The 22,282-nt window shown below is 43.0% G+C and overlaps 3 protein-coding genes across 6 annotated transcripts; 1 reads left to right on the top strand and 2 right to left on the bottom strand.

The window, feature by feature from the left end:
- Nucleotides 1-1,897: 1,897 nt before the first annotated feature.
- Nucleotides 1,898-5,184, bottom strand: gyg2 (glycogenin 2). Its single transcript, XM_074664834.1, has 9 exons — nt 4,988-5,184; nt 4,545-4,680; nt 4,297-4,471; nt 3,841-4,003; nt 3,644-3,770; nt 3,378-3,570; nt 3,038-3,199; nt 2,423-2,617; nt 1,898-2,101 (listed from the first exon to the last, which is right to left on the bottom strand). Exons 1-9 carry the CDS (start codon nt 4,992-4,994, stop codon nt 1,976-1,978), a joined length of 1,284 nt encoding a protein of 427 aa, XP_074520935.1. The 5' UTR covers nt 4,995-5,184; the 3' UTR covers nt 1,898-1,975.
- A 210-nt stretch (nt 5,185-5,394) lies between these two features.
- Nucleotides 5,395-12,174, bottom strand: cd99 (CD99 molecule). Of its 3 annotated transcripts, none has more exons than XM_074664836.1 (13): nt 11,924-12,172; nt 10,274-10,309; nt 10,110-10,172; nt 9,998-10,027; nt 9,845-9,904; nt 9,727-9,762; nt 9,578-9,631; nt 9,420-9,503; nt 8,858-8,899; nt 8,747-8,767; nt 6,871-6,987; nt 6,730-6,786; nt 5,395-6,651 (listed from the first exon to the last, which is right to left on the bottom strand). In XM_074664836.1, the coding sequence occupies exons 1-13, from the start codon at nt 11,985-11,987 to the stop codon at nt 6,623-6,625; spliced, it is 693 nt and encodes a 230-aa protein (XP_074520937.1). In that variant the 5' UTR covers nt 11,988-12,172; the 3' UTR covers nt 5,395-6,622. The 3 variants fall into 3 exon arrangements, with proteins under 3 accessions (XP_074520937.1, XP_074520936.1, XP_074520938.1); XM_074664835.1 differs by having other exon boundaries at nt 9,405-9,503; XM_074664837.1 differs by lacking the exons at nt 5,395-6,651; nt 6,730-6,786; nt 6,871-6,987 and adding an exon at nt 7,193-8,489 and having other exon boundaries at nt 8,858-8,900; nt 9,403-9,503; nt 11,924-12,174.
- Nucleotides 12,175-16,058: 3,884 nt separating this feature from the next.
- dhrsx (dehydrogenase/reductase (SDR family) X-linked) lies at nt 16,059-22,033 on the top strand. Of its 2 annotated transcripts, XM_074664833.1 has the most exons (7): nt 16,059-16,189; nt 19,861-19,968; nt 20,163-20,231; nt 20,682-20,783; nt 20,865-21,072; nt 21,154-21,361; nt 21,442-22,033. In XM_074664833.1, the coding sequence occupies exons 1-7, from the start codon at nt 16,090-16,092 to the stop codon at nt 21,613-21,615; spliced, it is 969 nt and encodes a 322-aa protein (XP_074520934.1). In that variant the 5' UTR covers nt 16,059-16,089; the 3' UTR covers nt 21,616-22,033. The 2 variants fall into 2 exon arrangements, with proteins under 2 accessions (XP_074520934.1, XP_074520933.1); XM_074664832.1 differs by lacking the exons at nt 19,861-19,968; nt 20,163-20,231; nt 20,682-20,783; ... (1 more) ...; nt 21,154-21,361; nt 21,442-22,033 and adding an exon at nt 17,406-19,811 and having other exon boundaries at nt 16,064-16,189.
- The last annotated feature ends 249 nt before the right edge of the window (nt 22,034-22,282 follow it).

Consider the following 22,282-nt stretch of genomic DNA (forward strand, 5'->3'; position numbering starts at 1 on the left):
GTTGAATTGCTCACCAAGTGTAAAGCTTAATGTTTAGAAACCATGTGAAGTAGGCAGGTCAGGGCCTGTCCACACCTGCAGCTGCAGTCAGCGGTGTGGGCGGGGCTCCATGATCTTAGGGAACTGCAGGGAGTGTGGACAGGTGATGATCTGCCGACTTTGCAAGGTCCAACATTTAGATCTAGATTGAGATTGACATTGTACTTTAGATTTATGTAAATCCTTTTATTTAAGCATTTATATTAAGATTAAGTATTGAAACCTGGCATTAAGATTTAGATTTGGATTTGGATCCTACATTTAGGTTTAAATTTAACATTAAGATTCATAATTTGTATTAAGATAAAGTATTTATATTAAGATTAAAGTTAGATTTAACATTTAGACTAGGATGTAAAATAAAGATTTATTTTTTAGTTTAAAATTTAAGTTTTAGATTGGATATTTTATTAAGGTCTTACATCTAGATTAAGATTTAGATTTAATTTAGAAGTTTAATATTTAGATAAAGGTAAGATTTAGATCCAACATTTAGATTTAGACTTAACTTATAGACATGGTTTTAGTTTTTAGACCTAGTTATTAAATTAAGATTTAATTTTAAGATTTATTTTAGAGGTACGTTATTAAGGTCTGACATTAAGATTTAGACTAAATTTAGTTTGTAGTTTTGATATTTAGATTAAGATTTAGACTAAGATCCAACATTAACATTAAGATTTAGGTTAGGTTTGGAAGTTAAATATTTAGTTAAATATAAATATTCAATATTTAAGTATTTATCAAAAAGTTTAGATTTAGATCCAACATTTGGATTTAGACTTTACATAGAGATAAAGATGATTTTAGATTCAAATTTGGTGTAGATTTAGATTAAGTTTTTGAAAATTACATTATGTCCCACACTTAGACTAAGATTTAGTTTAGATTGTAGTTTTAATATTTAGATTTAGATCCAACATTTACGTTTAGACTTGACATTTAGATTTGTTTTTTTTGTATTTAGATTAAGATTTAGGTACATTTTGGATTTAGTATTTAGAGTTGGTATTTTTATTTAGCATTTAGCTTTAGCATCTAGATTTTGTTTATAGTTTTTGATATCGATTCTAGATTTAGATTAAGATTTATTTATGTGTACACATCTTTAACAAGTATAAACAGCTTTCTGTTTTGCATGATGAAGGAAAAATAAGCTAAATGTGAGAAAAGTGACTGAAGTTTGACCCGCGGCGCCCCATGCCAATGTGGGAGTTTTAACCCTGCAGTCCCCTGAGCGTCCACTAGCTCCACTCTTTAAATACATGTCACTCTCATCAGTTCATTTTCTAAAAGCACTCAGATTATATTTAACTCGTCACCCTGCCTTTGATTATCTGCCGCTGCCACCTTGGTGGATTAATTGGTTAATTAGCGTCTGCAGCCTGTGTTGACACACTTTGTCACTTCCTGCTTGTAATTACAGCGAGGAGGCCGACATGAATGACTCCGCCTGGCTGACAGGTCGTATTTATGTCGAACAACAGGCGACGCAGAGGCTGGATGAGACTGCAGACTGCCTGATAATCAGCCCTGAGAGATGCTCCGTGTGGGGTTTCTCTGGATACGGGACTGAGCAGATTTACTCCAGCGTCTTCCTCTTCCCACGCTTTAATCTGGGAGTTTGAGTCAAGAGGAGGTTGCTTTTCAGAGCATCCTCCATCAGACTCCAGCTCTCTGTTGCTCGCTGGATTTGGATCACTCAGGAAACTGTTGACTGCACTCACACCTCCATTAATCTGAGGGGACGGAAGAGCCACAGCGCCCCCTGCTGCACGCTTCAAAACATGACGCAGGGATGAATGTGAGCACAGGAACACATCAGAAAACTGTTTTTATTGTGTTGTAGTTTGGTTTATTGACACATCTGAGCGAAAGCTGAATTTTATTGAGTTCTTCACAGAGTCAGTTTTTCTGAAGAGCGAGAGGTCAAAGGTCAATCCAGGAAGCGGTCCAGCATCCTCTGAATGTTGTGGAAGGCATCTCGACCCAGATAGTCGGCCTGCCCGATCTCCCACTGCTTGCGATGCTCCAGCTGCTCCTCCTCCGTGACTTCCTCCGTCTGCAGCGAGGAAGAGGAGGAAGAGGAGAATAACAAAGCAGTCTTCAAAGAGAATTCATCGCCGCAGACATCAAGCTGTCTGCTCAGGTTCAAGCTCTCGGCTCGGCGTTTTAAAGATGAAGACTTTGGGAGGATTGTCATTAAAATGGTTTTGAAGCAGCGCTTTGAACTAACCTGAGCTCTATGATTATTAGCGTCTAAATCGGCTCTTTAATCTCTGATCTGAGCTGTTTGTCTCATCAAGTTTTATGCTTTAGTTAATGAACAAAAAGTTTGATGATGAGGCTGTAAAAAATGTGAAAAAGGAAGAGTCATACTTACGATATACGTCTCAGAGTCTGAGGCCTCATCACTCCCTTCTTCTTCTTCTTCTTCCACTTCCTCTTCTACTTCCTCTTCTTCTTCAACAACAGGTGGCTCCTCGACCTCCATCCCCTCAGGAGCTCTCGTCTCCTCCTCCTTCTCCTCTTTCTCCTCTTTCTCTTTCAGTGGCGTCTCCTTATCTGCGAGAGGAACCTGCAGGAAACATAACTCTGAAGGTTTAAATCTGTGTCACTGTCACTGCGCAGAGCGTGATAACACGGCTGATGTATGCCTGTCGCTCGGGCTAATCTTACAAACGTGTGTAAACATCAGGAATGAAACAAACGAGAGGGACGCAGCTCAGAGGCCTGTGTGTGTGTGTTTGTGTGTGTGTGTTTTCTGCAGGATTCAGACGCAGTCAAGCAGAAAGTCTCATAAATTAACCGTCCCTTCTTCTGGAGCCAACAAGAGCCACTCGAGCCGCCTAATAACACGCCGTAATCATCACCGTGATGCATTACAAACACAAACAGCTGTGCTCAGAAGGTCATTCATTACCGCTGTATCGATTAGCAAATACTTCTAATGGATTCACAGAGCGTGTGTCGCTTCAAAACCAACAGATCCGCTCACTTTCTCTGGTTCAGGCGGTGTCTGGAGCCTCTGGAAGGGCAGGGAGAAGGGCGGCAGCACAGATTTGGGGTGGTTCAAGATTTTGGGGACCACCACTTTGGATTTGAGGCTGTCCACGGTTTTTCTAACCACCACTTTGGCTTTGGTTTTGGATTTCAGGATCTGAAAAAACAGGAGAGGATGTTGAGTGCTGGGAAGGAGACCATGTGTGGAGTTTGGCGGCGTGTTTTTCTGCTCTGGCCAAACTCTGCAGAGGCTTATGAGACAGATTAACAGAGCTTCAGCTAAAGAGGAGGAAGTCATCATCAGGGAAATGTGCTCGAGTGTCAGATCATTTGACCTTTCTGGGTTTCTCTTTGGGCGCTTCCTCCTTCTTCTCAGGTAGAGTCGACTTCACGTAATCGTTGAACTCCTTCCACCACAAGGCCAAAAACTGGGTCATGGTCTCTGAGCCGCCTCCGCCGCTCTGGATGCTGGAGTTCCAAGGTTTCACCGAGCCGATGAAGTGGACAATTTTTGCGTTGTGGCCAAACCTGGAAGAAAAACTTCCCTGTTATGCAAAATAAAAGAGGAGAAGCACAAACAAAGGCACAGAGTTGCTCTTACTGCTGGAAAGCGGGGCGGTAGCTGTAGATGGAGCTGGCGCTCAGGTTGTAGATGAACGGCAGGTGTTTACTGATGTTCTCAGTCGTCCAGCTGCTGAAGAAAGAGTTCAGCAGGCCCTGGTCCCCTCCTTATGTGAGAAAAAGATAAGATCAACAAACGTCGAAGAAGTTGATGCAGATTTGTAAGAAATCAGCTACCATCGAAGCTGCCGTGCTCCAGGGCGTGCTCCAGGAGGGCGGCGTGTGTCTCCAGAGACGGTTTGAACACAAACACGCCCGAGTTGAAGCAGTCGGGCCATCCTGGATCAGGAGCCGCTGACAGCTCCTCCCTCTGGAAGAGGTCGTCCACGTTGCACAAAACCTGAGAGGAAGAAAAACCTCAGATCAACCTCGTCCCTCTTCAAACACGCGTGTCCCCTGACATGAGAACATGTTTGTCCTGAACAAACAGAGACGGACGCCACGATGACAACATGTTCCAAACACACGCTCAGACCTCCATGTTCATATTGATTTCTATAGGATGAGGTTTGACTCTGTGACCGACAGTTCAGAGAGTGAAGGTTGGATTCAAAGAGTAAATATTGACGGATGTACAGATTCATGTTCTGTATGATCTGTTTGGCTCGCTGGGATTAAAGACGTCAGACTCACGAGTGTGTCAGCATCCAGGAAGACACATTTGCTGAACTGGGTCAGAGTCCAGCAGTGGATCTTAGTGAAGGTGATGCCAAGGTCGGGGCGTCCCAGCAGAGCCAGGTTGACTCTGTCCTGACTGTCCATCAGGTCCACCAAGACCACCTCGTCGAAGACGTTCTGGAGGGCGCGCCTGGTGAGGCGTCAGAGAGCGGTTAAAGACACACCTCACGCAGAAACACGCACAGGTAAGAGATGAAACACACCTGGACTGCTCGGAGACGTTCGGCGTCACCATGATGACGATCTTGCGAGTCGTCCTGTGACGTCTCAGACTTCTGGCCACCACGGTCGCACCTTTACAGTACGAGTCTGTGGTGACCAGAGTGACGAAGGCCTCACCTGGTGGGAAGACGGGTTGCAGGAAGTGGTTTTTAATATTGATATCCACAAAAATAAATTAATTAATTAAGATTACACTCTTTGAATGCAAAATGAAATGATTAAAGGGACATTTCACCAAAATAGACACAACAAAAAAACAAATCACATCAGATTGACTCGGTTTCTGTGCAACATATGAGAAGATTTAAAGTGAAAAGTGATAAAAATAGATGAATTACAGACTCTCTAGCTCAAAGATCTCAGCTTTCTGAAGCTACTCTCTTAATAATCAAACCTGCATGTTCAAATCTGCAGCTTCACCCACCTGACATCGCTGTGTCTTCAATCTGCAGAGACTCCAAGCAGGCGCTAGCTTCAGTTTCCTGCAGCTGTCAGGAGGGTCCAGGTGCCAGTCCCATCTTCACTCCTGATCCTTAAATACCGAGAGGATGAGGAAGTGTCCGACGCTGCAGCAGGAAGTCACATCCCCTTCTGTTTTTATCTGCAGAGCAAAGAGAGGAGCTGAGGCCCGCTGCGTCTGTCTGCTGTTTGCTCATCTGGTCATTCAACTACGCGGAGGTGAGCTCTGAAAAACAAACTGTGCCCCTGTCCTCCTGTCCTCCTGTGTCTGTCTGCACTCTGTGTTAACTTTCACTTTCTGCAGCAGCAGAAGAGGTCAGATTTTACTCTCCAGTTTATAAATGAGGAAACAGACAAACTGTACAACACCACTTTATTTCACACACTTTAAATCAACATTCACCGAATCATCTGAGCTCAAACACCTGCAACACATCAGAATATAAAAATAGACTTCACATAGAGATGATGTTTTTACGCAGAGCAGCAGCAGCAGCAGCATGGGGCCTGAAGCATCTTTACACGTTAGTCTGAGTATTTACAGCTCATCGTGTTTTAGGCTGCAGCTCTTCTACGGCAAGCAAGAAGCGTCAAAGCTGCAGAGGAAGGTCGAACAGGAAGTGGATTAAACTGACAGGAGGAGGATGTTTTTAGACGTTAAAAGCAGTAAACATTACAAAAATCTTCCTCCTCTTGTTTTTTTCTTCGTGTTTGACCTCAAAACTCAGCGTAGAGTAAAATAACGGATAACATAAACCAACTGCAAACACTCGTCTACGTCTTATGAAGTCATCTCTGTGCGCCTTTGAGTCTTTGAATGTCTCACTTTCTTCCTTATTGCACTTTTCTTTCTTTGTCGCTTTGAGATAACAACATTTTAAGGACGTAAACGACGCACGGAGACGACTTCTGCAGTGCACAAACTTTAAAACCGACCCCGACACATGAACACAATCTGATACTGAGCGTTACATTTTAATACATGATACATAAACATGTCTGATATCAGCTTTTAAAGCTCCTTCTGCTGGATTTAAACCCAGACATGACTGAATCCTGGATGCACATCTTGCAAACACATGATTTAAATTCTACGGAAGCCCAAAGGATGCATGTGCATTTGTTGAGTTTCATCTGAAAACTAAAGTTTGTTCATCTTAACAGGAAAACTGAGGAAGCTTCATGCGTGTGTGCATGTCCTCTTTGGGCTTCCGTAGCACATTCTGAACAGGTTTAAACAAACACAAAGAAAGTCAAAGTTAGAGGCAGACATTGCAGGGACACACAAAAAAAGAAACGCAGACTTGGAAACACTTTTTCTTTAAAAATAAAATCTATTTAGGGGATTTCATGAACAAAAAGGAACCAAAGGGAAAAAATGGAAAAGTAACAGAATGTAAAACTATCTAACGTAGCATGTACAGAGCAGTAATCTGTTGTAGGACACTCTAAATAAAACCACACGTAGCAAAAAAATGGAGGAACAGAAAAATAAAAGATGTTCAAGTTGATTTTCAGACCGAAGAAGAGAACAGGAAGTAAAAATGTCCAGACTGAAGATGACACCTGACAGGTGTGAGGAGGAGGAGGCAGACGGCGTCTAGGACGTCCTGAGCAGGTTACTGAAAACTGAAACATGAAGACACAAAAATCAGCAGGTTTAGAGACAAACTCATCCTCAAACTCCAGCTTTAGAAATAAACTCACGTTGATTATCATTCTGACCGCCGCGTTGGCCTCCTTTCCCCATCTCTGGATCTTGACCTAAACAAAAAAACACATCAGCATCAAAAACAGCATCACACCTTCTTTTTTTGTCACATTTAAGAGTAAAAACTGTGTCCTGACCTCCCTGGAGTTTAAAGCAGAGCTTCTTCTTCTGGTACGCGACGTAACTGGACGCTGCTCCTAGAATAGCCACGCCCACCGCGCTGACGATCCCGGCGATCTGTCCGCCGCCTGCTTCTGCAGAAACAATAATGATATAAAATCAATGGAAGCCTGTTGAGTACAATCTGCAGCTGCCATTACTTTATTCTACCACAAGGGGGAGCTCCAACTCTAACTTTAACTTTAAAATCAGATTGACTTTCACTGACTCAGTTTTCCAGAGCAAAAGCAGGAAAAAGTGAAGTAAACACAAAAAAAAAGAACAACATAAGGGGTAAAAATGTCTCTGAGGAGGGTTTACACGACAGAAACGCAGGATTAAAACAGGAACACACCCAGAGTGTCTCACAGGGTGGGGCACAAAGGGATAAACACACTATCATACACTCATGAACAATAACTGCAGCTGTGTTTCAGAGTGTGAGTCATCCTCAGAGGTGTGTCTCGTGATTCAAACTGGGCGTTGCCTCTGCGATAATTTAAAAAGAAAATAGAAAACTTTTGCAGCTTGAAGCGTCGTGCATGTTTCTGACTCTCTCTGCACGCTCTGTTTCTATTTATTCCCACAAATCAAACACACCTCGCATGCCTTCACACATTTTTATTATTTCTCATGACAGAAAATTTAAACCCCTAATATTAAAAGCATGTAAAGAAGCTCACACCTCAGTGCTGGATGTGTCAGCAGACTGGACAATGTGAAGAATGTGCAGGCTAACGCAGGCTAACAGTCTGAGGAGGATCACAGGAGCCTGCTCTGAACCAGGCGTGTCCACACATGAAGTAACAAACTCCCCACACACACACACTCACAAACAAAGAGCCTCCTTTAAACCACGTTTAATTATATTTTCTGCTACATCAGACGCTTCTTTTCCCATCATGTGAGCGTCCTCAGAGCTTAAATAAAACCCCAGAAAAACAAGAGACACAAGGGAGAAAGTAAAGTCCAAATAAAGGTAACTTTAGGTCAAAGTGAGCACATGCATGAGTCTTAAATTAGAGGGTGAGGAGGAATGTATGATCACACCCATCATAGGGTGTCTGGTCAGACTGGAATCTCAGACTCAGCTTTGTTTAATTTATTCCAGTTCATCCTCACATGTTCAGTGAGTGTGAGACTAAAGCTTTAAAGTTAGCATTAGCAAACTTTTTCTGTTTTTCTACCAAGCTGCTGCTGCAAGATCCAATCTGAGCATGCTCTGTTCCTCTTCTGTTTCAGAGCAAGATCATCATCATCAACCTCACAGACTCCCTGCACCCGTTCAAAGAGCACAGGTAGGACGTTCAGTCTAATCTCACATTCCTGCAGCCAGAGGTCAAAGGTCATCCTCTACGTCAGCTTTAAAAACCAGCAGTATCAGTAACAGAGTCTCTCTAAAGCATCTTTAACTCCATCCAATCACAGTCCGTGTGTCGTGGAAGCGAACGCCATCAGGGTAACGCCTGCAGTAACTCCATGGCCCTCTCTAGCAGAGGAGCCAGCGTGTGCTTTAAGTTTGAGAGCCACACATAGAACTCCTCTGGCATGTTAGCATTTAGCATCTTCAGGATCTGGCCCCACAGAAGGTCTGGATCTGCAACGACACACAATCGAAGCAGGGGTTTAAAAACCAAACCAGCCGAGGGGCCACGACATGAAGAGCAGACTCCAGCCAATCAGAGAGCCCAGATTTCTACCAAACCAAAGTGATGCTTTCAAGCAATGAAGTCCGCTTCCTCTAGGACGCAAACACTCCCGAGGTGTGGAAAGAAATGTAACGACCTCCACAGAGACGCAGACAGGAAGAGACAACACAAAGACAGGAAGTGTAAGAAGCAGAGGTGGATTTACCTTGAGGCTGATCGGCTCCGGCTGCAAGGAAAACAGAAACACATCAGTCGCTCATACGTCTTTAAAAAGGTGAAACAATCAGTTTGATGCTGGAGGAGGGTAGAAACGTACAGTTAGGGTCGTATCCTGAGTCGTATCCTGGGTTGGATCCGCCTGGAGACGAAAGAGAAGAAGAAAATTTACGGTTTTGTCCTCAAAGTTTTGGTTTTTATTCTTCTTCTTCTTCATGATGCAGAAAGAAAAACCAAACATGTGGCTTTCATTACGCCGGGAAGTCTGTGGCTTTTTATCCAGTTTCTGTCTCTCGCTGGATAATTAGTGACTCACAAAGAAAGAAGAGCTGCAGACACAAAGGACAGAGCCACAGTTCGCGATTCAGAAAAAGGAAAAGTTTTGAATCCTCCGTGGAGAGACGACATTTTGGATTTTTGGAAAACTCGTCTAAAACCACATCCGGTTTAACACCTCCTTACATCAGAAGAAAGAGTCTGACACTATTTAAAGCCCAAAATACGTAAAAACAGCCCCAGGTTTAGAGTTACGGGGACTCCCCTTCATGATCAGAGACATCAAGAGCCACAACTTCCCCTCAAACGTCTCAGAATGTGTCAGCATCGCCATGACAACAAGCAAATATTGTCAGGGAGCTAAGTCTTACCACCTCCTGACCGACCTCCATCGGGTTTGTATTCTCCTCCTCCTCCTCCTCCTCCTCCTCCCAGATTGAACAGATCAGAGTCGTCGAACGTTCCTCCACCTTCACAAGAAACAACATGAGAGTTAAAGAGATTAAACTCACATTTCAACGTCAAACTAAGCTTAAAAACTCACCTCCTCCACTGGGCGGAGGGTTCACAGCAGGTTTATCCGGTTTGGGCTTGGGGTCTGTGGACACAGAGACAAATCCACATCAGGGGTTTTATGAAAACACGAGGAAAGGATCACAAAAGGAAGGCTGTTAGAGGGATGAGAAGTGTTACCTGGGCCCAGAGCGTCCTCCAAGTCCAGCCCAAATCCTGCACAAAGACAAACACAGACAGTGAGACATTAAAGGATTAACTTTATGTTCCTCAGCTTGAGCAGAAATCTAAAACACACCGTCATCTTTGGGCTTCTCTGGGGCCTTTGGAGGTGGTTTGGGTTTTGCAGGTGTTGGTCCTGCAGAGAATAAAGATTTAAGAGTCTGACACTTTGGTCTTTTAAAGAAACTGTTTCAGGAAGTTTTGAGGAAATAAGAGGACAGTCACTCACCAAAGTCAAAAGCATCTAACAAGTCCAAACCTGGAAGAAAACAACAGGAAGTCTTTAAAGTTTGGATGAAAACAAGAAGAAGCTCAGAAATAAGATAATGAAATGCACAAACCATCATCTCCTCCTGTCTTCTCCGGGACCTTTGGAGGATCTTTGGGCTTTGGAGGCGTTGGATCTACGAGTCAGGAGATGAAACATTAGCTGAGGTCATCCTTAAATCTGCACTGCATCATGACGAAGACGTGAAACCAGAAGGTGGTCACAGACGTTACTCACCTAGAAGGTCATCGAGGGCATCAGACAGGTCGAATCCTGAGCGAGGAGACAGAAGAGTTAGAGATTGAGCCTGAATGTGTGAGACAGTCACTGATGTGAGCTTAAAAGAGAAACTTTCTTCTCTACGGGTGATAAAGTCCCTGTGTTTGTTTCTGAACTTGCAGATGTTTCACTCTCTGTGGTCACTCATGTGTCCTGTGTTTGCAGGGAGTCACTCATGTGTTTATCTGGTTGCCGTGGCAGCACAGGCTGAAACAGTGAAGCATGAGTCACTCCTGAGCACATGTTTGGGTGATCCTCTGTCTGCAGACGTGTGTCCATCACTTGGATGAATCTAAATCCTTTAGTTTGATCCTGAATCAAACTTCCTTTTTTTTATTTATAGGAATCTGACTCACTTCCCTTTTTCTGGATTTCCAAGCTCTTCCAGAAATTTCAGGCGTGCAAACCGCTCCCAAAATATGAACCGTCAAATAAAGGGATGTGAGAAGAATCATTCATCACACGTGAGTGGGTTCAGAGACATACATCAGAGTGCGTGCCATCCACTTCTCATTTACATGCCTGTGGTTTACTGTGCCCTCAGCGTCGTCTTACAGGAAGCAGAGCCTCTCAGACAGACAGAGAGTAAAAGCGCAGTCTGACTGTGTTTTTACTTTATGTGAGAGCTGTAATGTATCCATCAAGAAGCTCAGGAAGACTTTTCCTTTGCTGTATGAATCTTTAATGTGCTCGATGATGTCATAAGGGTGTTAAAACCTGTGCTCATATCATCATAAAAAACATCAACAGGATGAAAAAGGATCACGTGATGTCGGCAATACACACGTGAACCATACGCTGTAAAAAGTTTATTATAAAAGTATTCCCAGTATCATCACTGCAGTTTTTTCCCACAATCCTTTGCTGTTAACACCTATAAACCAAAAAGATCTTCCCAGATCTTTCTCAAAGTTTGATTTTGGCTTCAAATCGGAGCTGTAAGGCGTCGTGCAGCATCTTTTTCATGTTACAAAACATTTAAAGACGGGTGGATAAATTAACTGGGAATCTTCCGCCATTTTGATTCAGCTCATGCATAATCAAAACGCTGAATCACACATCTGTGAATCATCATAAAAAGAAGGATAGTGGAGTTAAAATCAGAGATTAAAGGAACATTTCGGATGCTAAAAAAGCCAAAGACTTTTTTTTTTACTGTATTTTAAGAAAAAGTCAAAACTTTCATGATGCAAAATGCAAAACAACTTGTAACTTGCTCCAAAACATCACTAAATAAATCTCTTCTTCTTTTTTCCCCTTCTTTTGGCACTCTTGTTCCCCCGTACATGCCTTCTCTCTGACTCAGCTCTTGAACATCATGAACTTTTCTCTGAGCTGCTGATTCCTGAAGTTAAACCTCTCTTAAAAGACCAGGAAAAAAGTTTTCACTCTAGTTTTTACTTGACTTGTAACAAAAACTTTGACTCTTTGAGATTTTCCAGAGTTTGACCTCAGCCAACCTAACATGGGGTGTGTTTGGTTAGATAACTGCTTCAAACTGCCCTGCGCCACCTTAAAAGGCATCAATGCACAACACAATAATAACCAAATGTCATCTGGTCATCGTGTCTAACACTAAAATGTTGAATAGATGGGAAGAAATCTTACCTTCTTGCGTTAAAGTTCCAGAAACCAGTAGAAGAAGTAAAGCTATCCTCAAAACAAACTTCATTCTGACTAACTTTTATTCCTCTTTCCCAAAGAGTCACTTTGATACCTAAATAAAGCCGTGATCCCCCTCTCCCTCTGTGTGTCTGAGAGTATAACTGAGGTTATTTCTGCCCCGCAGCGCAGCGCAGCTCCGGTGTCCTGTTACAGTTTGTTGTGAACATACCGGGTGTGGCAGCTCCAGTAGGGGCGTTACAGGCTGGCACACGGGATCTCACATTAACCCTTATGCGTGAGAAACGTGCGGAGGACTACCAACTTTTAATTCAAGCAGGAAACGCCCATAAAAAGTTCAATTCATGTCACGTGGCGCAGAACTTCATCTGCGAAACGCGTAATTTAAAGTTTTCTTCAAGTATCGTTTAAAGTACACACTTTTACCACCCATGACGTTAAAATTAAATAAAAAATAACTTATTATGACATTCGGCGTACATATGGGCCTTTTTTGCAGATTGAGTTTTCATGAAAAGCAACTTCTTTGTCCCATTCTTGCGTTTTGGCGGCGCGTAAAGGCGAAGCACGGCGGAAGTTAATTCAGCTCTAAGATTGCAGTTTTTCCAAGTTTTTACACTCTTTTATTAAAAAAGAGTCCCGCCGAATTAATTCTTACATCTTTCTAAGTAGTGTATGCAGAAAATTATCCAACTAGAGAGTAAGGTTTGTCTGTGAGGCAGTGAATTCTTCAATACACCAAGTTTTAGAGGGTATTCTGAATGGCTTTTTCTAAAACTTTAAATCCAGACTTTTAGGACAAGCAAACCACCATTGGTGATATTTTACTCATTAGATAATCACACGACTATGTCTGAAATACATTTATGACTTTACAGAGTGTAATAGTTGGAGGTTTTTATGATATAATTCTGCATGGACCTCCCTTATTCACGAGAAGTCAGTGGGAGGAGCTGCTGCGTAAAGGTAATTAAAGGGTGTGGACTGATATGCTAAACTGGACAAACAGTTTATTCTGAAGCTTATGCGCCATCTAGCGTTTTTAGGTTAAAGTTCAGCTTTTGACTCAAATAATAATAATAAAAAAATTAGAAAATGAGAACTATTAAAAATACTTGAACTCTTCTTCATGAAAAATAGAAGCACACAAAGTGAAACTTTTATATCTTTATTTAGAGTGATACAGAATCTCTAAAAAACTTTTTAGTCATCCCCAAAACACAGCAGAGCCAGAGGATAAAGTATCCTGACGTCATTTTTTCAACAAATGGAAAAACTGCTGATGAAGCTCATCTGGTTTTCATCCTGCAGCTTGTCCCCGTCTCCTCTGAAAACAAAGAAAGTTTCCATCAGTCAAGTCAAGAGGCTGAGAGCAGAGCGGTTTGATCATTAAAATGTGTTATTACTCACAAACTTCACTCAGCACTTCAACGTTCCACTTTTACAAAGGGCCTGCATGATCTTCTCCTCCGTCTTCATCACCGAGTTCAGCTTCTGGAGCACTTCTCTCTCAAAGTCTGAGGAAAAAAGTTTAAACGACGTCAAAGACAGAAAAGAGCGGAGTAAATCATTTGTGCGGTTTGGGTAATAACTTTACCTGAACCCACTGCATCCTCCAGATCGAAGCCTCCTAGGAGAGGAAAGATTTTTATTTAATTTTTGATTATATTAAAAATGCAAAGACTTGATTCTGTTGTGTGACTCACCTTCTGCAGGTTTTGTAGGTTTGAGGTCTGTTAGAAGAGAAAAGTAGCACAAGACTTAAAAGCTTCTTTAAAGCTGTTGTGTTTAACATTTTGCCCTCTTGGGTGCAGCAGAGTCCAGCGCTTCATTTCTTTTTCTGAGTTTCATGATGTCATTTGAACATTTTCTAGATATTTTCAGTAGTTTCCAAAGTTAAAGGAGCCTGTTTCAGTCAGGTAAAATAAAAAAAATTTGCCTTAATGGGCTTCCATACCAAAGTGTCAGAGAAGTTTTACCTTGTACAGCGTCTTCCAAGTTAAAGTCACCTCCTCCTGCAGGCTTCTCGGTTGGTTTGGGTCCTTAAGAAGAAGAAGAAGAAAAGAGAGGGTTACTTTAACTCCTGATTAAACAAAGCAAACTGCAGCGCTTTACGCTGAGGAGGATCTGACTCATCAAAATCCTCCTTATGGATCTGAAAGTCTTGAGAAGTGGCTCACCAAATCCTGGGATGAGTTTAGACCAGTTGATGTCTCCTGTTTGAGGGAGACGTGAGAAATATTACAAAACAGCGCGGTCACAAGACTTCCAAGATCCACTCCCACGACCCCGTCGCAACAGAAAAACAAGATTTTAATCCTGTTGTGAAACTTCTGTTTCAAAACTCAGGGAGGGGATCTTTGACCTCTGACCTCGAAAATCACTAATAAGCTTTTGTAGCATCTCTTCTTTAGATAATTAAACAAATAATTCAGAATGAAGTTTTTCTGGAGCAATGCCTGAATCTTTTTAACTAGTTTCAGTTTTTTCATGTTTTTCTCCTCTCTGTAAAACTTTCTGTTCGACTTCTGCAAACTTTTTAAAGTCAGAAAACACAGGACTGATTTTTACCTGCTGCTGTTCCACAGAGCAGAAAGAGAAGGACGGCGATCCTCACAGCGCTCTTCATCCTGATGCTCCCTCCACGTCCTGCAGCAGCTCAGGTGAGTGTGACCGTCTTCCCACCTTTTAAAGAGCAGAGCAGGTGTGGCTGAGTTACAACATGAGTTATTGTGAAAAACTGTTGTTGAGAATCAGACGAGCTGAGACAAACAAAGAGATTAGAGGTAATAGAGACTCTGAACCACAGTTTCTGAAAACATGATGAGACATTATCTGTAATCCTGTCTGAAACACGGATAATTTAAAGCGTTTTATTTGAAATTCTGATGCTGAATGTCAGGCAGGCTGGATCTGTGCCCCCCTGTGTGACAGCACGCCATGATAAATGGCTCAATGAGGGGCATTGATCCCTGAGAGACAAGAAGTCTCTGTCTGAATAAATGAGTTTTTAACAGCCGCTCATAATCCTTTTAAAGCAGAAGAATCCAACTGAGCTTGATGAGGTGAAGAAAGATTCAAACCAACCAGAGCTCCGAGCTCACGCGCAACCATGACTGCCTCCACCAGTCGTCCTCTTCCATGTCCACAGGGCTTCAAGGGTCCATATGACGTGGTTTCATGTCAGCCATGGTCTGTGCATGGACTGTGGTTATTGGAAATGTTAAGTCCGGAGGGAGTTTCCGTCTTGACCAAAATTATTAGATAAGGCAAAATATTCATAGGGACAAAGTTGAGCCTTCAGGTTTGCTGCACATCTCATTGGACCAAGTCAGGAGTTGACGAAAGTTGACGAAAGTTGACTGAAGTTGTTCATGTTTTTGGGCTGTGTGGTCTTAAGTGACGTGAAGGACAGAGAAGGAAGGAACAACTAATTCGGATTTAATCCAGAAAATCCAGAACTAATCAAAAAAATAAAAAAAAAGTTCATTTTTTTTCCTGCAGCAAAAAAAGAAAATTCAGCTTTTAAACTCATAATTTTGACCTTTTTTTAGGTTGATTATCAAACAATAAATAAATAAATAAAGTTAATAGACTCTGTTTTGACTACCTAATCTTTGCGAGTTTGTTTGGCTGAATTAATAATTTAATTTAAAAAAAAAATCAAATAAATTAAATATTACATTAATTGTATCCAGTTGTGTCTTCAAAGGAGGTTGTTGTTGAAGTGACTTTAAAGCTGTAATAGAAAATGGTTTGAAATGCTATCAGGCAGTGTTATGACACTGATGTTTCCAATCAGGTTATTTTACGCCAGTATTAGTCATAGTTAGTTATAAAACAGCCAATGAAATAGTATTTTTTGATAATTAAAGGCAGTTAAAGGTAGAAATTTCCCTCCACGGTGACTCCATCCACCGCTTTAAACCACAAACAGAACAATGAATTCATTCACAGGAGCTGAAGGGGTTAACCTGAAAGTCCACAATACAAGATCTTTTGTGCAAACCGCTAATCTGCATCATTTTTAGCATTTTTTTTTACCCATGTGACGCGGTTTACAGGGGGCGGAACTAAAGTTAGACTAATCCCTTTTATGCTGCGGGCCGGAGCCATTAGAGGGAAGCACAGTCGGTTGTCAACAAGCGGAGATGTGGCTGCTGTCGGTGGTCGTTCCTCTCATCAAGCTGTATTTCTGCGGGGCGAGGGTCCTCTTCTACCAGATGTTCAACAGAGCTTTTAAACTTCCAGGTCAGAGATTTTTATTCATCACGAAAATATTTTTTTTTCTTTTTCGTTAAAAATTAATTTCGATTTTAATCCGTGCGAAATTCTCCAGATTATAAACCTAATTCATGCACGTAGCTGAAATCGTATTAGTCATCTGTAATAATTAATTCATATGTGTATTAATGTACATTTTCTGTTTGATTCGTGGATTATTTTCATCTCTGAATTAATAAATGAGCTAAAATTGTTTGTTATTCTTTCAGATTAGGCTTTCATAAAAGGGAATGTTAGATTATAAATAAGAATCTTTAATCAAATCTCCCAGAAATTTTTAATTAAATATGTAAAGAAAGGAAGTTCAGTTTGCTTTTGAAAAGCATCTTCTTTAGGCTACTTTTCTTCAAGTGTTTGCTCTTTAATTCTTTCTTTCTTAAAATTATTCAAACTTTATCATCTTATCAAGATAACTAAAGCTCATTGTCCTCCAGGCTAAAGCTACTCCCCGTTGATGTCATGCGCTGGAATTACACAAAATAAATACAATTTTCATGTTTTTTTTGCAAAATCAAAGGAATATTTCAGTATTGATATTATAATTATTTCTGGATTATTCAGGAAATGTAATGCACCAAAAATCAGAATGACTGAGGCGATCAAAAGAAAAGAAGTTTTAATCAACGCTGAATCAAAAGTCAAGCAGGTCTAATGGAGCGATTTTAGACATGATGAGAAGTTTTGATAAGCCCCGACTGAAGTGTTAGTGTTTGTGCTTTTACTCTTCTGCGTATGTAATTTAGATCTTATCCGTGAAGCAAGAATATGTGTTTTATCAAAGCCTCTCATCACATAAAGAAGCAGTTGTGTTTTAACGTCGGGTATTTTACAATCTTTAATCTTTCCAAGAACTCAAGCAGTTTGGGAATTTCCTGGGATTTATCGACATGAAATGTTTGGCATATTTATGGAGCAGAATTTCCAGTTTGGTGGCCTGACTTGTTAATGTCAGCATCGTGAAAAGATTACAGCATTTAGGAATTCCCGCTGAAATAAAAGTTAATCTCTGTTGTGACTGAGCGTATCAAATTTCTGGTAATGACTTTGTGTTTTATTCTAGTCTCAGATCTCAACCTAATCTGGTTTCTTGCCTGCACCAAAATAAAGAAAAAAAGTCCATCTTAAAAAATGTATTCTATGTTTCTGTCAACACCTACAAACATTTATCTCATACTCTTGTTAGGTACTCAATAAGTGAAGGAACCAATGGAGGGTAAAAGTTCAGGACCTTCGTGCTCAGGCCTCAATCTGGTCGCACACCCACGAGCAAAAAGCAAAGTGTGGAAATACTTTGGCTTCGACACGGATGCAGACGGCTGCATATTACACTGGAAACGGATTTACTGTCGAGTCTGCATGAGTCAAATCGCTTACTCTGGAAACACGTCCAATCTGTCGTACCACCTGGAAAAGAACCACCCCGTCGAATTCAGCGAGTTAGTGAAGAGTAACACTGATCAGATGCGTGAGGCGTTCGCCTCGGCGTTCTCCAGGATTAAGACCGAGCCTTCAGGTTTCCAGGTTCCCTCAGGGGGACATGTTCAGCAGCAGCCCCAGGATTCAGGTCTGAGGCCGAGTCTGAGCTTCGAGAACAGACGACACAGTGACCTGACGGCTGCTCTGCTCAGCTTCATCTGTGAGGGCTTGTATCCTGTATCTATCGTCGAGGAGCGCACCTTCAAGACCTTAATGAGCACCGTGGATCCTGGGTACTCTCTTCCCAGCAAAAGCGACGTGGCAGTCAAAATGCTCCCTCAGATGTATCACCGTACCCGGGACTTGGCTTTCAGCGAGCTTGCTGGAGTCGTGAGTTGTGGTGTTACGACTGATCTTTGGCAGAGCCGGACCCAGAATCGGACCTACATTTCCCTCTCCATGCATTCAGTGAACTTCAACGGCTCAGCCGGCTTCTCTCTGACCAACAAGTGCCTGAAAACGTTTGAGGTCCAAGAGGACAACACAGCTGAGAACATCACCAGAGCCATGTACGAAGCCTTCGTCGAATGGGGGATAACTCACAAAGTTGTCGGCGCCACCACCAACGGTTCAGTGGACATCGTCAAAGCCTGCTCTCTTCTGGAGTTATCCGTGGAAATGCCATGCCTAGGTCACACGGTCAACCGTGCGATGGATGAAGCCTTCCAGCTGCCCCAAGTCGACAGCTTTCTGGGTTGTTGCCGCAAACTTGTTGACCATTTCCGTGAGCCGACGATGTATCTCCTGAGGGACAAACAGCAGCAGCATGGCCTCGCCCAGTCGCCGCTCCTCACTGACAAGGGAAGGTCTTGGTTGGCCACACTGGCAATGTTGCAAAGGCTGAAAGAGCAACAGGTTGCTGTAACAGCAACACTCATGGAGAGCTCCAGCAGCCATCACACCAGCTTCGATGGACCCAACTGGGCCTTGTTGGAGGGCTTGATCGAAGTCCTCCAGCCTTTCAAGGTTGTTGCCGACATGATCACTTCCTGTCGATATCCGACCATCAGCATGGTGCGTCCTGTGCTCCACATGTTGATAAACACCACCCTCAAAGTGAAGGAAGGGGACCTCAAAGAGATCAGCATGACCAAAGAGGTCATCTCAAAGGTCCTGTCGAGAACGTACTCCCAGAATTCACCACTAGCCAATGAGATCTCGACTTTCCTCAACACTGCTACCTTCCTGGATCCACGGTACAAGAAGCTGCCCTTCCTGTCGGCTCAGGAACGCACCAAAGTGGAGAACAACATCATCGAGGAGGCCAAAGCCATCCTGGAGAAGCAGATTGCGGAGCGACCGTGTTTGGACGACTTCTCCTTGGTATCAGACGAACCACCGTCCAAGAAGCAGACGCCTCAGCGAGAATCTTCATGCAGCAGCGCAACTCAAGACAACCCTCTGGCAGCCATATTCTGCCAGTCTGAGTCCGACCAGAGCCAGGAGGAGCTGCACGCTCAGGTGGTCGAGGAGCTCAGCAACTACAAGTCCCAAAGGGTCCTCGGTCTGAACGAAGACCCCCTGGTGTGGTGGTCGAGTCATGCGCCCTTGTTCCCTACCCTCCCGAAGGTGCTGCAGAAGTACTGGTGTGTCCCTGCGATGAGCGTCCCCTGTCACAGGCTCTTCAGCTCCTCCGGGGCGGTTCTGTGCGGGAAAAGGAACCGGTTGGCTCCGGCTTTGGTGGACCAGCAGGTCTTCTTGTACGAGAACTCACGGAGCTACTACGAACCTGAACCATGTGAGGATGATTTGGACAACGTGTCGCAGGGAAACTCAAGTCTGGGAGCGCCACTGGAATGACTGACCAAGCAGGTTATGTTCTTGATTTGGAAAAGTGAAATTAGCAAAACACAGAACAAGCTAATCTAATAAATCTGTGCTAACTGTCACTTCCTTTGCCTCTGTTTAATCTTGTCTTGTTTTTCTGGTGCTCGGTTCAGTCTCTGCTGAATATTTATTCCAGTTTGTTTGGGATGCATTTGTAAATAACTATTTTAAAAAGGATGAGTTCAAAGAAATGAATGCCTGTTCATGAATCACTGAAGTAAAGACTGTTTTTCAAACGTTCATGACATTTGTCGAGTTTGGTGGTGTATGAAGAGTCGTGATTGGTTCTTGGGTGCACAGCGTTCTCACGTGGTCCCGTCTCTCCTCCTGCACAGTCCTACCAAAGCAAAATGGACGGGTTGCCATTGTGACTGGGGGGACCAGAGGAATGGGTTATGAAGCAGCAAGACACCTGGCGAGCCTGGGCATGCATGTTTTCATAGGTAGGCTCTCATCCAATCACATGCCTGCAGACACCCTTACACTTTTAATTAAGATTTGTCTAAGATTCAGCTTCTTAGACGACTGATAATCTTCAGGATGCATTGATAATGAGCATCAACTGAGGAGACATGGGTTAGAAATAAGATGACATTCTGCTGGACTTCTCCCCACCTCTGATCTCCATCACCTCCAGTTGGAAACGAGAGAAAAGAAGGAGCCGAGGCCGTCCAGAAGATTCATGACGAAGGAGGCCAGGGGAAAGGTAAACACCTGTGTCTAACTCTGCGATCACCGTATAAACCTGCTGTGTTTTTATATGCTTCCTCTTTGAATCAAAGCCATAATCAAACATATTAGTCAGGATAATAACCAAGCCTTGAGGTTTTTTTTTAACTCTGATGGACTGTGGGCAGCTCTGAATGGAGCTCATTGAGGATTCAGAATTTAAAAGCTGAATCTAAAACTGTAAAACCATGAAGGCACACACCGCTCTGTTTCACTCAGACTGTGTCTAAAACATCTGAATGAAAAGTCCTTCTTTATCAGAGTCTTTAAGGAGTTAAAGCCCTGATTTAGTTAAAGGGCCTCGTGAATTAAAATACCTGCAGAGGCTCAGACTGCAGCCGGATTAAATCTGTAATCCAGGAGGCCACGTTCAGGCTGAGTAGTAAAATAAAGATGCATCCTTACTGATGTTTTCTCCTCTCTGCAGCTGAGTATGTGTACGTGGATCTGACCTCGCTGAAATCCGTGCGACAGTTCGCGCAGACGTTCAGAAGCAGAGGACTCCCCCTCCACCTGCTCATCAACAACGGTAACAGCTCCCCCTGCTGTCAGTGCAGCTGCATGTCTCATTCACGCTGCAGCTGTTTAAACGTGTGTTCATTCCCTGCAGCCGGCACCATGCTGGTCCCTGAGTGTCAGACTGAAGACGGCTTTGAGTTCCACTTCGGTCTGAACTACCTGGGTCACTTCCTGTTGACCAACCTGCTGCTGGACATCCTGAAGAAGTCTGGGGGGCCGGGCCGCTGCTCCAGGATCGTCAACATGTCGTCTGCGACTCACTACGCTGGGATCATGAACATGGAAGACCTGAACAGGAGGTGAAGATCAGTTTTAACACTCCTCTTTTATGTTACCTCTACAGCATGTTTGTGAGTTTCCCTTTTTTTTCCTGTCTCCAGGAAGTACTACAGCTCCCATGGTGCCTACGCTCAGAGCAAACTGGCTCTGGTCCTCTTCACCTACTTCCTTCAGGAGCAGCTGAATGCTGGTGGATACCATGTGAGCGTGAACGCCGTCGACCCCGGGATGGTGGACACAGCGCTGTACGACAACCTGTGGACCCTCGCTCAGATGCTGAAGAAGCCGGTGGCCAAAATCCTTTTCAGGGTACGGATTTATGAGACTCACATCTCTGCATCTGTGTGCATGTTGCTTGTTTTTCCTGATGTCTCTTCTTGCATCCTCAGACTCCAGCAGAAGGCGCCTCCATCGCCCTCCTTGCTGCAGCTGCCTCTGAGTTTGAAGGCGTCGGGGCTTGTTACCTCTACAACGGGGAGAAGAGGCCGTCTGCGGAGGTCTCGTACGACACCGAGCTGCAGGCCCAGCTGTGGAAGAAGAGCTGTGAGCTGGTGGGACTGTAGGAGGCCTGTCACACTCTCTGCAACCCCAATCAAACACTGACATATCTGAAAGAGTTACAGTTTCAAGCCTGTTTGCTCTTCTGAAGAGTCTGAAGAGGCACAGAATAATGCAAATGTGTGTTTGCCTTCAAGAGAAGAAGAATGTAAACAGTGTTAAAGTGTTGATGCAGTATTTTACACAGAAATGATCTTTTAATGCACTGAACCAAACTTTCATGTGTGATTTTTTTCTCCTAGAGCAGCTCACATCAGGAGATCAACTTTATGCCTTAATGGTGCAGATTTATAAGCCTTTATATTTGTGTTTCCGTGTAAACTCTTGATCATGTTGTCCTTCCTGTTTTCCAATCAGATGTGAAATGTGTTGATTATATTTTGCACTTAAATGGCTCTGATGGCCAAATTGACTGATGCCTTATTTTGGAGATTTGAAATGTTTCTTGTCATAAGTCTGAATAAACTGGAAACATTCACAAGTCGGACTCCTCTGTTATTTTATTACTGTTTTTATGTGTGTTCCTGTAATGACGCTTTACATCCAGCAGAGGGAGCTGACGCCATCTGAAACAAAGAAGAAATAAAGAGTGAATACTTTTGTTGTTGTTTTTCAATGTAGGTATGAAGTTTTACATCCATGAATTTGAATCTGAGAAATATGTTTGAAAAA

Source organism: Halichoeres trimaculatus, unplaced genomic scaffold (genome assembly GCF_033239565.1).
Source record: "Halichoeres trimaculatus isolate MK-OKI-2021-1 unplaced genomic scaffold, fHalTri1.1 fHalTri1_scaffold_24, whole genome shotgun sequence".
Taxonomy (NCBI): domain Eukaryota; kingdom Metazoa; phylum Chordata; class Actinopteri; order Labriformes; family Labridae; genus Halichoeres; species Halichoeres trimaculatus.

What these genes read in the sequence shown, in the direction of transcription:
- dhrsx (XM_074664832.1), top strand. Translation starts at nt 17,429, where the DNA reads ATGGAGGGTAAAAGTTCAGGACCTTCGTGCTCAGGCCTCAATCTGGTC.
- cd99 (XM_074664835.1), bottom strand. Translation starts at nt 11,987, where the DNA reads ATGAAGTTTGTTTTGAGGATAGCTTTACTTCTTCTACTGGTTTCTGGA. An exon ending in GAAGACAGGAGGAGATGATG is followed by an intron (nt 10,028 to 10,109) that starts GTTTGTGCATTT and finishes GTTTTCTTCCAG; the next exon opens with GTTTGGACTTGTTAGATGCT. An exon ending in AGAGAAGCCCAAAGATGACG is followed by an intron (nt 9,763 to 9,844) that starts GTGTGTTTTAGA and finishes GTCTTTGTGCAG; the next exon opens with GATTTGGGCTGGACTTGGAG.
- gyg2 (XM_074664834.1), bottom strand. An exon ending in CACCGCCTGAACCAGAGAAA is followed by an intron (nt 2,618 to 3,037) that starts GTGAGCGGATCT and finishes TGTTTCCTGCAG; the next exon opens with GTTCCTCTCGCAGATAAGGA. An exon ending in CAGACTCTGAGACGTATATC is followed by an intron (nt 2,102 to 2,422) that starts GTAAGTATGACT and finishes TCCTCGCTGCAG; the next exon opens with ACGGAGGAAGTCACGGAGGA.